The sequence below is a fragment of the Microtus oregoni genome, unplaced genomic scaffold (genome assembly GCF_018167655.1).
Source record: "Microtus oregoni isolate MIOR12 unplaced genomic scaffold, Mior012 000000F_ref0000247, whole genome shotgun sequence".
NCBI classification, from domain to species: Eukaryota; Metazoa; Chordata; class Mammalia; order Rodentia; family Cricetidae; genus Microtus; species Microtus oregoni.
Window position 1 is genome coordinate 38,985,197 of NW_024543059.1, and position 14,234 is coordinate 38,999,430.

General features: G+C 43.7%; 1 protein-coding gene across 2 annotated transcripts in view; it reads left to right on the top strand.

Moving 5' to 3' along the window:
* Positions 1–14,234, top strand: part of Prmt3 (protein arginine methyltransferase 3) — a 73,178-nt gene that overhangs the window by 54,235 nt on the left and 4,709 nt on the right. For both annotated transcript variants that reach the window (XM_041649881.1, XM_041649891.1), the window contains 2 exons: positions 10,863–10,913; positions 11,105–11,192. In XM_041649881.1, coding sequence (XP_041505815.1) covers positions 10,863–10,913; positions 11,105–11,192 — 139 coding nt within the window. The remainder of the gene's footprint in view (positions 1–10,862; positions 10,914–11,104; positions 11,193–14,234) is intronic.

Genomic DNA, 14,234 nt, shown 5'->3' on the forward strand with positions numbered 1-14,234 from the left:
CCCAAATTGCAGAATCCAAGCACTTAACAGAGAAAATAGGGCATTTAGTATGTGATATTTAACATTTAACAGGATAATAAATAAATAAATGTGATGAGAACATAGCAGTGAGGAGCGCATGTGTGACCATGACATTCATGAGTCTTATGGGTATAAAGTTCACCTCAGAATAAAGGAACCACCCAGGAGAAAGTTTCATTGTGTAAGTTTCAGGCTAAATTAGCATGATTTTAGTGTTTGATCGGTGCATGCTGTATGCATGTATAGAAGTAGCTTCTGCTCAACCCCATTAAGATGTATAGGTGACGTGTTAATTTTTAGGAAAGGAGTCTAGCTTGGCTAGAACATGTAGACTAACTATAGTGTTTGCATAGGGAAGGTGTAGAGCCTTCCCTATCATCTGCTGCCCTGCACTTAATACAATGAGAAGCGGTTAAGAAGCACTTGGAAGCCGGGCGGTGGTGGCGCACACCTTTAATCCCAGCACTCGGGGGGCAGAGGCAGGTGGATCTCTATGATTTCAAGGCCAGCCTCGTCTGCAGAGCGAGTTCCAGGACAGGCTCCAAAACTACACAGAGAAACCCTGTGCGTCAACTCCCCGCCCCCCAAAAAAGGGGGAAGATGCACTTGGAAAGGAACGTTGCTGGAATATGGGGCTAAAGGGACTAGAGTAGATGCAGGCGGCTGGTTGTCAGGTTAGCCCCGTAGCATAGCCAATAACCATGGTTGACATGGGCAGTTTAGAAAGGAGATGGTGATCCAGGAACTAACTGGAGATGAAACCAAGAGAATGAAGTTAGTAAAGAGGATGAGAGAAGGATGGCATAAAGCCACAGAACCAGAAGACAAAGTCACAGAGACAGGTTTCTCGTGGGAAGCTTAAAGGACTGCAGCCGAGACAACAAGCTAACGGGCTCACAACTGTGGTTTTTTGTTTTGTTTTGTTTAAGACAGGGTTTCTCTGTGTAGCACTGACTGTCCTGGAACTCTCTTTGTAGACCAGGCTGGCCTTGAACTCACAGAGATCCCCTGCCTCTGCCTTCTGAGTGCTGGGAATAAAGGTGTGCACCATCATGCCTGGCTAACCATTTCTTTTAAACCTTTGCTGCTTCCTAAGGTTTGGGGATTCTGAAAACTTCTTATTGGCAAGTCTGTTATGGCAGCATCATTTTCAGATATAATGCAACAGGTTGGTCAACTGAGCATTCAAGTAAGCAGAATTCCCAGGAATAGGAACTACCCCAGTATAGATGATTCTGCTGTCTTAAGCAAGCCTGGCCGGTGGCCATTTTTCCATTCCTTATCCCCTCACGTGCTTCTCTATCAGAACATCTTTCCAAACTGCATCGCTGATGGTCTTCAGGACGCAGGACAGTGGCAGTCGCCTGTCAGCACTGCAGCAGCTACTCAGCACCCGATGCGGCTCCACTGTTCAAGGCACCCAGTTCATCTCTGCTTTTGCATTCCTCGGGAACACGAACATGAACATATCTTAATCTTGAAAGGCTTAGGTGTGTTCCCTACATTGTGTTAACTCTAAGATGTGTGTTCTTTGATAGAATGTTGAAAAGAGTGGCCCACAGTGACTAAGTTACTGTCCAGACATCATCAGTGAGAATGTGACCGTCTACGAAACAGGTAGCTCTGGAGCTGAGAGTGACTTGTCTATGGAATTGGGGTAGTTCTGAAAGTCAGGCCGTGGTGGAGCCTCAGACTGGCAGACTGAAGGACTGGTGGCACCTGGCTCCAGGGGTTCCAGACAGAACTGTAGGCATTGTAACATCATTGCTCTGAAACACCCTGTGTGGAAGCAGGGATTCATGAGCTGCACTGGACAGCTTTGACACTAGATGGGACAGAGGCCTTTAGGTGGGGCAGTGCCACACTGGGACTCAGCAGTGTCAGAGGAGTCACAGAGGCTCAAGCACAGTGGAAGGGTGGATGGGGTATTTACTAAATAAACAGTAGTAGGTTCTGTCTTAATGCTGTCAAAAGGCCTCTCCCTGCCCTGTCACACAGATCACCTATGGGCATTATTGTGAAGATAAGTGAATTGACTCTTTTTGATAGAGACACTTACCCTGGAGTGATGACCTATGAGAAAATAATCTTGCCCTTTTAGGTCTTTTTCAGAAGTCATTCTGAATATTGGCCCTCAAATCTGACATAACATACCCAGTATTTCCAGACATTGTGTGCGTGGGCATTTATAGGACCATCCATCTTCATGGAGAGATGAGTCAAGAATTGAAAATTAAATTTTTGTTGCATAAACTAGATAAGTCACAGTGTAGTTTATGATGTTTACAGAAGTGAGTCAGTCCGTCTTCCTCTTCTCACAGAGAAGAGTGACATCATGGTACTGGCCGACCTTCAGCTTGTGCACATGTTCTCCTGTGCTTGGCACATGAGAAAGATATGTGCACGCATGCGTGCGCGCGCGCGCGCGCACACACACACACACACACACACACACACACCCCTTCTCTCCAAGAGTCACAAGAAAATCCCAGAAGGGGGCTAGGGATGTGATTCAGTTAATAGAATGGCTGCCTAGCATATGAGGAGGCCAGAGTCCATCCCTAGGACTACATGAACAGGCTGTGATCCCAGCACTTGGGAGGTGCAGACACAAGAATCAGAAGTCATTCAACTACATAGTGAGTCTGAGGCCAGCCTAGGGGATGTGGGACCTGTCACAGAGAGGGAGGGAAAAAAACGAGGGTGATGGGGAGAGGGCGAGAAGGAAGACCCAAAGAAGTTAGACAGACTTGTGGCTGTTTCTGCTATTCCACTCAGGAAGCAGCTGAGCCGCTTCATGTTGCCCCTTTGGAAGCCTTCCACCCTAACAAATAGAAAGGGGTGCTGGTCTTCCTAAGGGTTTGCAGTGGGAATCCTGGAAGACTGACATCAAGAACAGGGCATAGCAGAGACCGGAGAACTGCAATGACTGCGGCTAGCCTCACCACCCCTGCTTAACCCAGGGAACCCAGGTCCCAGTGGAGCCTTACAGCGATAGAGCTGCATGACCCAGGGAACCCAGGTCCCAGTGATGTCTTACAGTGATAGAGTTGCATGACCCAGGGAACCCAGGTCCCAGGGGAGCCTTATAGTGATGTTGGGTTGCTAGTTTCCTGGGGCATTTCAGAAATAAATTCAAAAATCTTTCTAGAAGATTATTGTTCTAAGCCTAAAATTATTTCTACTAGCAATTTTACAAAGTTCATTGTAAGGTACATAATCAAAGGCAATCAGTGATTTTGAAAGAAGACGACATGGACCAAGAACCAGGTGAAATGGGGACTAAGATCAGCTCTGGAAGCCACGGGTCCAAATCATTCATTAAATCAACTAGACTTGGTGTGGTCAGGAGGAAAGGACTGAAAACATTTCTGAAAATAAGGTACCTAGTGTGGAAAGGAGCCAGACATCCTGAACCTCAATACAGTACAAGTTGGCAGCAGATCTTCATAGTGTTAAAAGGCCCTGTGAGCTGGGCTTCACACCAAAACAAAATAACTCAGGAGGTACAAGGACAAGGACGAGACCTGGCCTCACTACCATTCCTATTGCTATGATGAAATAACCCTGACAAACACCCAAGGAAAGAGGAGTCTGTTGTGGCTCACAGTTCATGGTACCATTAACAGCAGTTATTCTCAGTAACTGAATGCAAGAAGAATGAGTAACAAATTGAGATACATCCAGGAAAGTGATGGAGAAAGCCAGGGACAGTGCACACTTGTAACCTTAGAGGATCAAGCCTGTTCTTGGCTACATAGTGAGTTCAAGGCTACTCTGAGCTACTGGGGACTCTGTCTCTTGCTATGATGATTGAAACATGAAGAAATGATACAGTGCAGATAAAACTTGCAGACATTGTGCTCAGGGAAGGAGGCCAGGTACATCATGACATGTTGTATGAATCCTTCCGTGCGGATGTTCAGAACAGGAAAATGTAGGCTTGGACTGGTGTAGAATGCTCTAGGGTTGTGATGCTACATGACTCTGATTGCATTGAAGAATGTGAGTTTACACTTATTTAAATGGGTAGCTTTTGTGCTATGTGAATTCTGTCTCAATTAAAAGGGAAGAAGAAACCCTAGACCCATTCTGAAAAAAATCATAGTCCAAGGAGAGAATTTTAAAAACAGTTAGTGGTAATAGGTTTTCCATCCCTCTATAATAGGTTTCTCCATTGATGCAGTAAGCCATATAAAGCCGAAATGAAAAAGTATAACAATAGGTTTATTTTAGCAAAGCAAAGGCCAAAGAAGCCACCCCCACAAATAAAAGCAAGGAGACTTTATAGGTTGTAGGTGAGACATGATGACCTGTCCACCACAAGCTGGGTTTGTGCCCAAGTGTGCTCAAAAGCTGAGCGCTTTGGGTGGCAGCTTGGTGGGTGGCAGTTTCAGGGGAGGAAGCTGCAATAGCTTTTGCCTTTCCTATGTTTGGGAGACTCTCTAAGTGGGTGGGATCTGAAGGGGGGAATGGGGCCTTCCAGACCATGAACTGGAGGTTCCAACAGAATAAGTGGGGCCTCGTGGGGTCTATGCAAGCACTTAGGAAGCTGAGGCAGGAGGATTGTGACTTTCAGGTCAGACTGGGCTGCAAAGCCTAGCTTTAAAAAAGAGAGATAGGAAGGGAAAGAAAATAAAAGGCACTCCAACCCATATTCTATCTTTGTATAATACTAAAAGAGAATAAACCAGTCCTAAGCTCCGCTCCAAGGAAGTCTTTAAAAATTAAAGTGCCTAAAAAAAAAAAAAAAAATTAAAGTGCCATGTCAGTGTCACAGGCCTCTTTTTTTTCAAGATAGGGTTTCTCTGTGTAGCCCTGGCTGTCCTAGAACTCCTCGAACTCACAGAGATCCACCTGCCTCTGCCTCCTAATTGCTGGAATTAAAGGTGTGCACTACTACGCTTTCTGTTTCTTAATTTGAATTTCACAACTATAGTTGGTTTGAAAGCTCACTGTACTGTGCACTCAAGTGCATTTTTCTGCATTTTTAAGCGTGGCATGGTGACATAAGCCTGTTATCCCAGAATTTGTGAGGTGGAGGTGGTGGGAGAATCCCGAGTTTAGTAAGTTTGAGGCCAGCCTGGGTTGTATGAGATCCTGTTTCCAAAGAGCCAAATAATGATGATGATGATGATGATGATGATGATGATGATATATTTTTAAAGGTTAAAAATACAAGATACATAAAACAGGACAGAAGAAATATACAATTAGGTGTGGTAAGGTAACAGTGTACAAAAAATCAGATACTTGATTAGGCAAGGACAATTGTACATGCCTTTACACATAGCTACTCGGGAGGCTGAAGCAGAGTACCTGAGCCCACTTTAGGTAACATAGCATGATTCTTTTGTTTGTTTGTTTGTTTGTTTGTTTGTTTTAAACAAACTCTAGACTCTGAAGAGATGATTCCGTTTACTCCTAAAATGATGTTAATAAGCAATATGAAATAATAAGGATGTGATTTAAACCTGAAAAGGCCTTCCAGCCAATATCTGGGGATAGGTTAGTATTGTAGCGAGATTTTGCAGAAAGAGGTCTTTAAAGCCATCTTGCGTGTTTTGTTGTTTCCCATGTTGTTCAGTCCTTTTTCTGAATACCACTCGGGCTGGCGTTGCCCTTTGGGAGTTGCACAGCACTTAGCATGCATTGTCCCCTAGAGGGACCACAACAGCAAACAGAGACACAAATTCACTCTTGGGATAAAATAGAAATTAATTGAAGAAGAAAGAGTCTATAATTTAAGGCATAGTTAGCCTTGGGAGGAAACTGTCGCTTTCCCATTTGCTGATTCTGTGCCAGTCATCGCAGCACTGCTGTCTGCTCAGCAACCATGTCGCCCATGTTTGTATTTTCATGCGCGTATGTATTATGATATCAGCTCTGAACCTTCCCCGCATTATCTGCTGCTTGCTTCAGACCCTTCATCTGTCGGCGCTTACATTCAGTGCTGAGATTTTGAAAGAAATACTCCACAGCAGATGAATTGTGCTTTGGCTGCAGAGCTCCTGCCACAAGGATTACAAGCTCTGTTTCTCCATGCTTGAATACACTCCATCAAAAGCACATTATCCTCCACGGCTGTGGCCAGCTGCCTAATTGTATCTGCTGTACCCATGCGCTGCTGGAACATGATACCACAGAGGAACAGGAATGATGAATTACCCCCTGCAGGTGATAGTGATCGTGATGATTTTTAATTTCCTTCTTCCTCCTACAGTCTAGAGTCTAGACTGATTGCATTTCATTGGCTGCCATCTTCTTCCATACCCACATGGGTTCCCCTTTGTAAAAAGACCTACCGCCCTGACACACGTGAAAAAGTCGTTTGTTTAATTCTTACTCATTATTCCTCAAATGCATGGGTGTAAAATGAACTGCTTACTTTTATGCAAACAAAGTAAACAAGAAAAATGTGGCTTAAAGAAGACTTTTAAAATGATTCTGTTTATACCTGCTTAGTGTTATTTTCTTCCTGTGACACCCACAAGACACATGAGCAATTCCCTCTGGAACAGTGTTCTCCACAATAGACTTCTCCATGTGTCTGAAATGTCAGAATCAAAACATTCTCAAGTGTCCAGAAGTCACTGTCCCCAGTGTCTCTCTCATCCTGTCCTCTGCCATCACTGTCATCTCACTCTTTACTGTGGTGGCAATGGCTGCCCATTCCCCTCTCTTGGCCTCTGACTGATCGAGCTGAGTGTGTGTTTGAGGGAGGGTGTTGTTTAATATCACCCTGACTTTGTGGATTAGCCAGTTACTTTTGATACTTGGGCTTCATACCTTTTTCTTCCAAGCAGTCCCTGCTGCCACCAAGATACCAAGGAAACTAGCAGCAATGTGCCCTGTGCCTGCCCTTTGAGCCCCTGCTCTCCCTAGGCCTGGCTCCAGTTGCTCACTGCTCTTACCCAGGTGTCGTCATCTCCAGTTCTCTGTGATGGTGTTCGAGTCTGGTGTTTGACTTCCGAGGGGAGAATAGAGGTCATTGAGATTAGCACTTGGAGCCAGATGTGCTGGTGCATGTTTTTAATCCCAGCACTTAGGAGTCAGAGGCAGGCGTGTCTACGTAGTGAATGCCAGAACAGCCAGGGCACCACAGAGAAACCCTGTGTCATAAAACAAAGAAAAAAGTTCAAAGTTAGCACTTGGAGGACCTAAGACAGCCTTCCACAGTGATGCCAACAGGATGATGGAACTGTAAAAGCTTGTTATGTTCTCTGGAAGGTACGGTTTTGTTCTCAAACCAGCTGACGTTTGATTGAAAACAGCACTTTGCCCAAATGGCTCTACAGAAGTCCTAGCTCCAGCCATAGTTCAGCTGGCTTCCCCAGCTGCGCTTCAGGCCGAGTCTTCCTTCTGTCTCCGAAGATTCACTCGTCTAGTAGTCAGTCCTGCTGACGGTACCCAGACCGGTGTGGCTCATGTGCTCTCCAGTCAAGTGTGCTGGACGTCAAAGCACAGTGCGCGGTGAAAGGGCAGCAGCCACGTGGGCAAGCCAGCCTGGGCTACATGGTGAGAACCCTGTCTCAAATGACTCCAGAAACTCTGGCTTTCCAGAGCCAGTGTGTTCTGTGTTCACGGTCCCGGGAAAGCGCACTATAGAGCAGGTTGTCTATAGATCATACTCACCTTTTCCTATGCCCCCTCGTGTGTCTGCGGCCTCAGTCTCCAGATGCCACTGGGACACTGGTCTGATGAAGAAGCAGAGGCAGAGCAGTTCCCAAGTGTGGAGTCAGTCAGGAGGGTTCCAGTGCTAGTCACCAAAACAAAAGAAACGTTTTGTTTGTTTCTTGTTACCCCAAACTCATCAATATTTCTCTCACTTTTTAACTTTATCTTTGGTTTTTTTTAGCTAAAATTTATAGATGGTTGTTTGGGGTTAGAAGACAGTTCTAAGATATCTTTGTACTTTGAAATCCCTCTTGAGACTGACATTCCATCATCATTATAGCTATCCTGCCAGGTCGTTGATTGACAGACTGCTTTTTATTTAAAAAAAAAGAGAGAGAGAGAGAAGTAGTTTTCTTTGTGATTTTTTTTTTAATGCATCTCAGAATTAAGAAACATCTTTCTTATCAGGTATGCTTTCTCTTGCTTCTTTCTGCTCCCCAGTGTCTTAATGATAGACAAAAGAAGAGCAGGTGGAAAGGTCTGGAAGGTCCCAGCACCAGAGATGCCCTTACCACAAAGACAGTGTGAGCCACTATCCTAGCACACAGATACATCCACCAATCTGAATGCTCCCTGACTCTCCTTCTAAGAACCCTTAGATTTTTAAAGAAGATTCTATTGTGTGAGTGTGGTTGATTAATCTTTAGACATTAGTACTTGTCTCCGTCCATGGTCCTCTCCCTTCCCAGAGGAAGATTGTACCCAGTCATTTCCCTTCCTTTCTAAATAAGCCAGCCTTAAAAACATACAACAACAAGACAAAAACAAAGATAGTAATAAAATCGTTAGATTCTTATCAATTTTCTTTATCTGTATTCATTTTTTTGGTAAATCCTTAGTGTACAATATACAATTGATTTAGTCAGTTATCCTAACTATATAGAGCTAGCTGCATTTAAGAGACAAGGAACTAAAAATATACCTAAAACTGTTTGAGAGCTATATAAGATGGTGCTGGGTGAGAGATTTCAGCTATGCCCCAGCCCTGCTCTTAAACAGACTACAGCCTGAGGCAGGCAGAGTGTGATCAGTTTGGGGCGCGGTACACTCAAGTGGTATCTGCTCAGCGCTGTACCAGGAGTACCGTGGGGGACAGGGCAGACACCAGAAATATACTTACAAAAGCAGCTGGCTTCGTCTGTGAAGGTGCCGTAGGTATAGACGACCCAGGATTTGTTATAGAAGCTCACTGTAGCCTCATGCCTCTCTGGAATAGCCAGTGTCTAAGAACCTCTGCTCTGTGATTCTGTTGGGAGAAGTATCAACAGCATTTCCATTCCCTCTTTGGTGTCTAACGTGTATTGAACTTCAAGGTTAAGTATTGGATTTGCTTTGGACTCAATGTGAAATAGCCCTCCAAGATCAATAAAATTCTCCATTCTTTGCAAAAGTGGCAGAGCATACAAATTGACCTGATGGTGAATTTTCAATAATCAATGCCTTGTTTTTAGCGCTTTGTAAGCTTAATTTAATGCCAGTTTTGAAAACAGATTTAGTCCACCTAATCCATTATGAAAGAAAGGGAATGGTAGCATTTAAGTTTTAAACAAGCCAAGGTGGAATTGGGCTGCAGAGATGCCTTGGTGGTTAATAGCTCGTGCTGGTCTTGCCCAGGACCCAGGTTCAGTTCCCAACACCTACATTCAGCAGCTTACAACCCCTGCAACTCAGAGTCAGGGGATCTTTGCCCTCTTCTGGTTACCACAGACATTAGGCACACATTGAAATGACTAGGTAAGGCCATCCTGATCTGACTCCATTTTGTGTTTACTTAAATGGTTTTCAACCTTCTACCTCCCACCCACCCATGGTTCCTTCTGCCTTGACAACATATTTGAAATTTCTATGGCCTTGACTATGGTCCAGATGTAGTAGCCAAAAATAATTGGAAGGTTATGTCTAGAATAATTAACTGTCCTCTGCCCGGAATGAGTGTTCCAAGGTTCCTCTGACTCTCACTGGATCTTGATGTATCTCTTCGGGTTTCCTTTAAAATGTTGTATCCCTGAACTTGGGCACTGAGAGACTTTTCAGAGTCTCAAGCCCACCTTGGTCTGGTTGTCCATGAAAAAGACTTAAAACTTTGAATTATCGATTAATCATCATGTTTGTCAATAATTTATCTCATGTGGATCATTACCATGTGGTGCTCACAGCTACATACACATAAAATAAAAATAAATATTTTTTCAGATGTGAAATATATATTTATCTGAATGTGTTAAATCTTTTTCTGGAGACTGTCTTGTATTGTCCCAGTAATATTTAGAGTTAATTTTATTGGTTTTCCTTATATATATGTTTTCCCACATATGTTTTGTCAAAAACATGTGTTTATGATATTTTTATAAACAGTTTTGAGTGCTATGATTTATGCTCATTTTTAATAAATAACATTTAAAAATTGCATCTGCTAATCCCATTGCAAATTTTTTTTTATTGGTTTTTCAAGGCAGGATTTCTCTGTGTAGCTTTGGAGCCTGTCCTGGAACTAGCTCTTGTCGACCAGGCTGTCCTTGAACTCACAGAGATCTGCCTGTCTCTGCCCCCCAGTGCTAGGATTAAAAACATGAGCCACCACAGCCCGGCTCACAAAATTATTTTAATTTGCTTTAATGTTGGGCAAACTAGATTAAAAACAATAGTAGTTGCAAAAGAGTGCTTCTCCTGTGATCCAGCCCCAACTGTAGCCATGATCTCACAGATGGCGTCTTTTGTGAAACAGTCTGGACTGAGCTCTGGCACTTCCGGCCATGCCTGGCGGTGCCTAGCTACAGATGCCTAAAGTCTGAGGAGAGCTGGAGGGCGCAGGGTGACTCCCTTGCTGTCTGCCAGTTTCTCAACTAGTCTGTTCTGCCAGTCTAGCTGGGCCTCTGCCTAGCCTCCTGCCTGGGGCAGCCTTGCTTTACTATTTCTCTGATAAGCCATTTATTGATGGTTTGATTAGCCTTGTTACCCTTATTATCACACAGTTCTATGGGGAAAAGCCAATTGTGGTCTTCATTTTCCTTACAGCATCTTTTCCTGGAAAAATAGCGACGAGTCAGTTGTGAGGTGCCTAAGCTTTGAGATAGTTTCTAAGGTGTCAAGTCTTAAAAGACAGAATAGTTAATGATTGTATCGTGTAATTAGTTTAATAATCTATCATATTTTTTAAATCACAGGCAGTCGCTGGGTACTTTGATATATATTTTGAGAAGAATTGCCACAACAGAGTAAGTATCATGAGTTATTCATAAGGATTAATTATATGGAGTACTCTGTTTGATTTGTGCCCTAAGGTGTTTGATCAGAAGCGTTTTGCTGTTGTAAGCAGTTGCAGCTTGTATTTGATGTAGTAGATTAATGTACCATGATATTAAAAATCGTGTACTTCATCAGATACTTCTGAACTTTGCCAATGCAGGTCTTGTTCTCTACGGGCCCTCAGAGCGCCAAAACACACTGGAAACAGACAGTGTTTCTGCTGGAAAAGCCGTTTCCAGTGAAAGCAGGTGAGAAACATTGCCTTCATTCTGCGGGGATGATAGTCATCACATGTCCTTAGAGGAGCATAGCAGAATTCTAGTAAAGGAGAGGTGGTGGTTTCAGCTTCTCTACATAGATGTATGCAAATAGCTGGAAATCTTCATGGAAGTGGGGGATTGCAAGGGTCATTTCCAGCCTCGGTTTCTCTCGTTTTGTTTTTGAGTGGTATTTACACACACAACATTACTTACTTGACACAGTAAGTAATGGTTTTGGTTTTGAGACTAGGTCTCACTTTAAAGCCCAGGCTGGCTCCAAGCTCATAACAATCCTCCTGTCTCAGTTCCCTGCATGCCCACTGCTCTTCTTCTCTGTAGCTGCCATGTTTACTTACCATCTTTTCTCTGCCATCTCAGCTTGTTTTCACATCTGCAAACCACTGTAAAGATTTCTGTGGTCATGTGCTGAGAGGCCGCCAAAAACACCCAGGGAAGGCGTGGGGAGGGGGCATCGTTTCTGTGGCCATGTGCTGAGACTGCCGAAAACACCCAGGGAAGATGTGGGGAGGGGGAGCATCATGACTTGGAAGTGTCCTCCAGCAGGAGCATGAGTTCTGTTGCGCTAGATGGGAATGGCTCTGGACAGTTGTCAGACTTCTCAGGCTACACAGGGGTTCAGCGTCAGAGTGGGGCTGCATATCACTATTATGCTAAGCTCTGCATCCTGTTTCCTGACCTCTGAGATAGCTTTGGTCTCACTGTTACTGAGTAAATTGAATGTAGGTGCAGAGGAGGCTGTTAGAGGAAAGCAACATCTTGCTGGTGCCTCTCACTTCAAGTTCCAGTGCTGTCTGTGGGAATGAGACCTTGATAGTGCCATTTTCTCTGAAGAAAGCTGAAGCATAGCACAGCTGACCCGAGACTAACACAGCCGAGGCTTTGGATGCAACTCTACTTTCATTTTTGCAGCTCACATTGGCCTCGCATGAAAACTTGAAGGTCCTTCTTGTAGCCAGCTTGTCATCTTAATTCTAGGACTCTAAAGTCTCTCTCAGATAGATAAATAGATGAATAGTAGGTAAATAGATAATAGATTGATAGATAAATAGATGGATAGTAAGTAAATAGATAATAGATTGAGTGATAGAGATGATAGACTGATAGATATAGATGGTTGTTAGATGTCAAAATAAGGGAGATTTAACAAACAAGTTTGGAGTCCCTCACTGCATAGGGGCGTTCTAAGTGCCTGTCCTCAGGGTAGTAGCAGGAAGAAGAGGCCTAGGGCAGAAAATAGGACACAGTACATGTTCTCCACTTGATAATAACTAGAACCCGCAGTTTGAAGTCATTGAGAGTTAAGTAAGATAAAGCAAATGGCATAAATTGCTGATCAACAGATTGAACAATGCACCTTATAAGCCAGACCAAAAGAAAGTATTAGTAGAGAAAATGGAGAAAGCAGAGCCTCAGATCCACATCAGAGGGCTGGCAGGGTGGTTCAGTGGTCCAGGTGCTTACTGCCAAGCTTGACAATCTAAATTCAGTCCCTGAGACCCACATGTAGAAGGAGAGAATCAACTCATAGTTGTTGACCGCATGTGTGTGCACATATACACACACACAGAGTGATAAGCGTGTGTTCATGTACATGCATTAAATAAATAAATGTAGTTTTAAAAACAGAAAAAAATGCTTTAAGTTCTGTACATTTAGAACTACAGAACATTGAGAGAAATGAAATCCTATGAATGGAGAGGTGCGCTGTTGGTTGGTATATCCTCTGCACCATACACAGAGACTAGCACACTCAGTGGATTGTAGATACCATTTGTTTTTTATCAAAACTTGTATTACATTTTATTTATTTGTATATATAGGTGCACACGTGGCACAGTTCCCATATGGGAGTCAGAGGATAGCTTAGGGGAGTTGGTTCCTGCTATCCACAGTGTGGGTCCCAGGGATTGAATTCCTCACTTAGGCTTGGTGGCAATGAACCAACATCAGATCTAGATACGTAAAATTTAAAGACTTTAAACTGTGTAAAACGCATGGTCAATAGATCATCTTTTGACAGGCTTATAAAAGGGAATGTTGGCAAGACAACTGTATATGCCATCAAAATTTTAAACTCCCTCATTGGACAGTTTTGTCCAGATAAAATTCAGATTTTCCCAAAGCTGTTTTTTAAAAAACATTCTTGTCTTCCAGCTTCACCCTTTCAGGGCCCAAGACTAACTCATGCCCCAGCTGCATCTTCTTGTTGGGGCTTTTGCCGTGCTTTGGGACAAGCCCAGGACATCATAGATGCCTTGGCAAGCACTCCACCACGGAGCTGCAGAGAAGACATTTCTTAGTTCACTGTCCTACTTTCTTAAGAACTTCCTTGGGTAGTTCTTAGGTATTCAAAGTAGTCGTCTCCATCTGCAGCTGCTGTGGCTTCTTTGTGTATAGAGTTCCACTTCTGCTCTGTTCACTCTTGGGAGTCTGCTGGTTGTCCTCAGTCCGTGGCTCTCTCCTCTCCTGTCCTCTCCAGGTCAGCTTGTCCACACATCTGCTGCTGCGTCCCCTTAGCGTGTGTCAAGTTCTAACAGCACGTTTGTGTCTCCATATGCTGTGCTGACTTCTAATGGCATGAGTCCTTAGCCTTTCGATTTTATCTGGTACTGTGGCTGAGGGACTACAGTAAGACTACTTGCTTAGGTCCCATTCTTCTGTCACTTAGGGTGGCACCATGCCAAGGCACTTAACTCGCTGCTGTGTGACCATCTTGCCAGCTTCAGTGTGCTTGGGGACCTTACTGTATGGCTGGACTTAAGTAGGTTGTTTTATCTTGCATGGCTGAAAAGAATTTTCAATGTGTGGTTTTGTGCCTGGCAGAGATTTTAGGTAGAGTTCAAGCCAAGAGTCTATTTTGAAAATTTTACAATTTATGAATTTTGATATCCATGATGTAACATGCAAGATGTTTGTTTGTTTGAAGCAGGGTCTCAAGTGGCCCAATCTGGCCTTAAATTCACCATATATGTGAGGGTAGCTGAACTTCTGATCCTTTGGCCTCCTCTT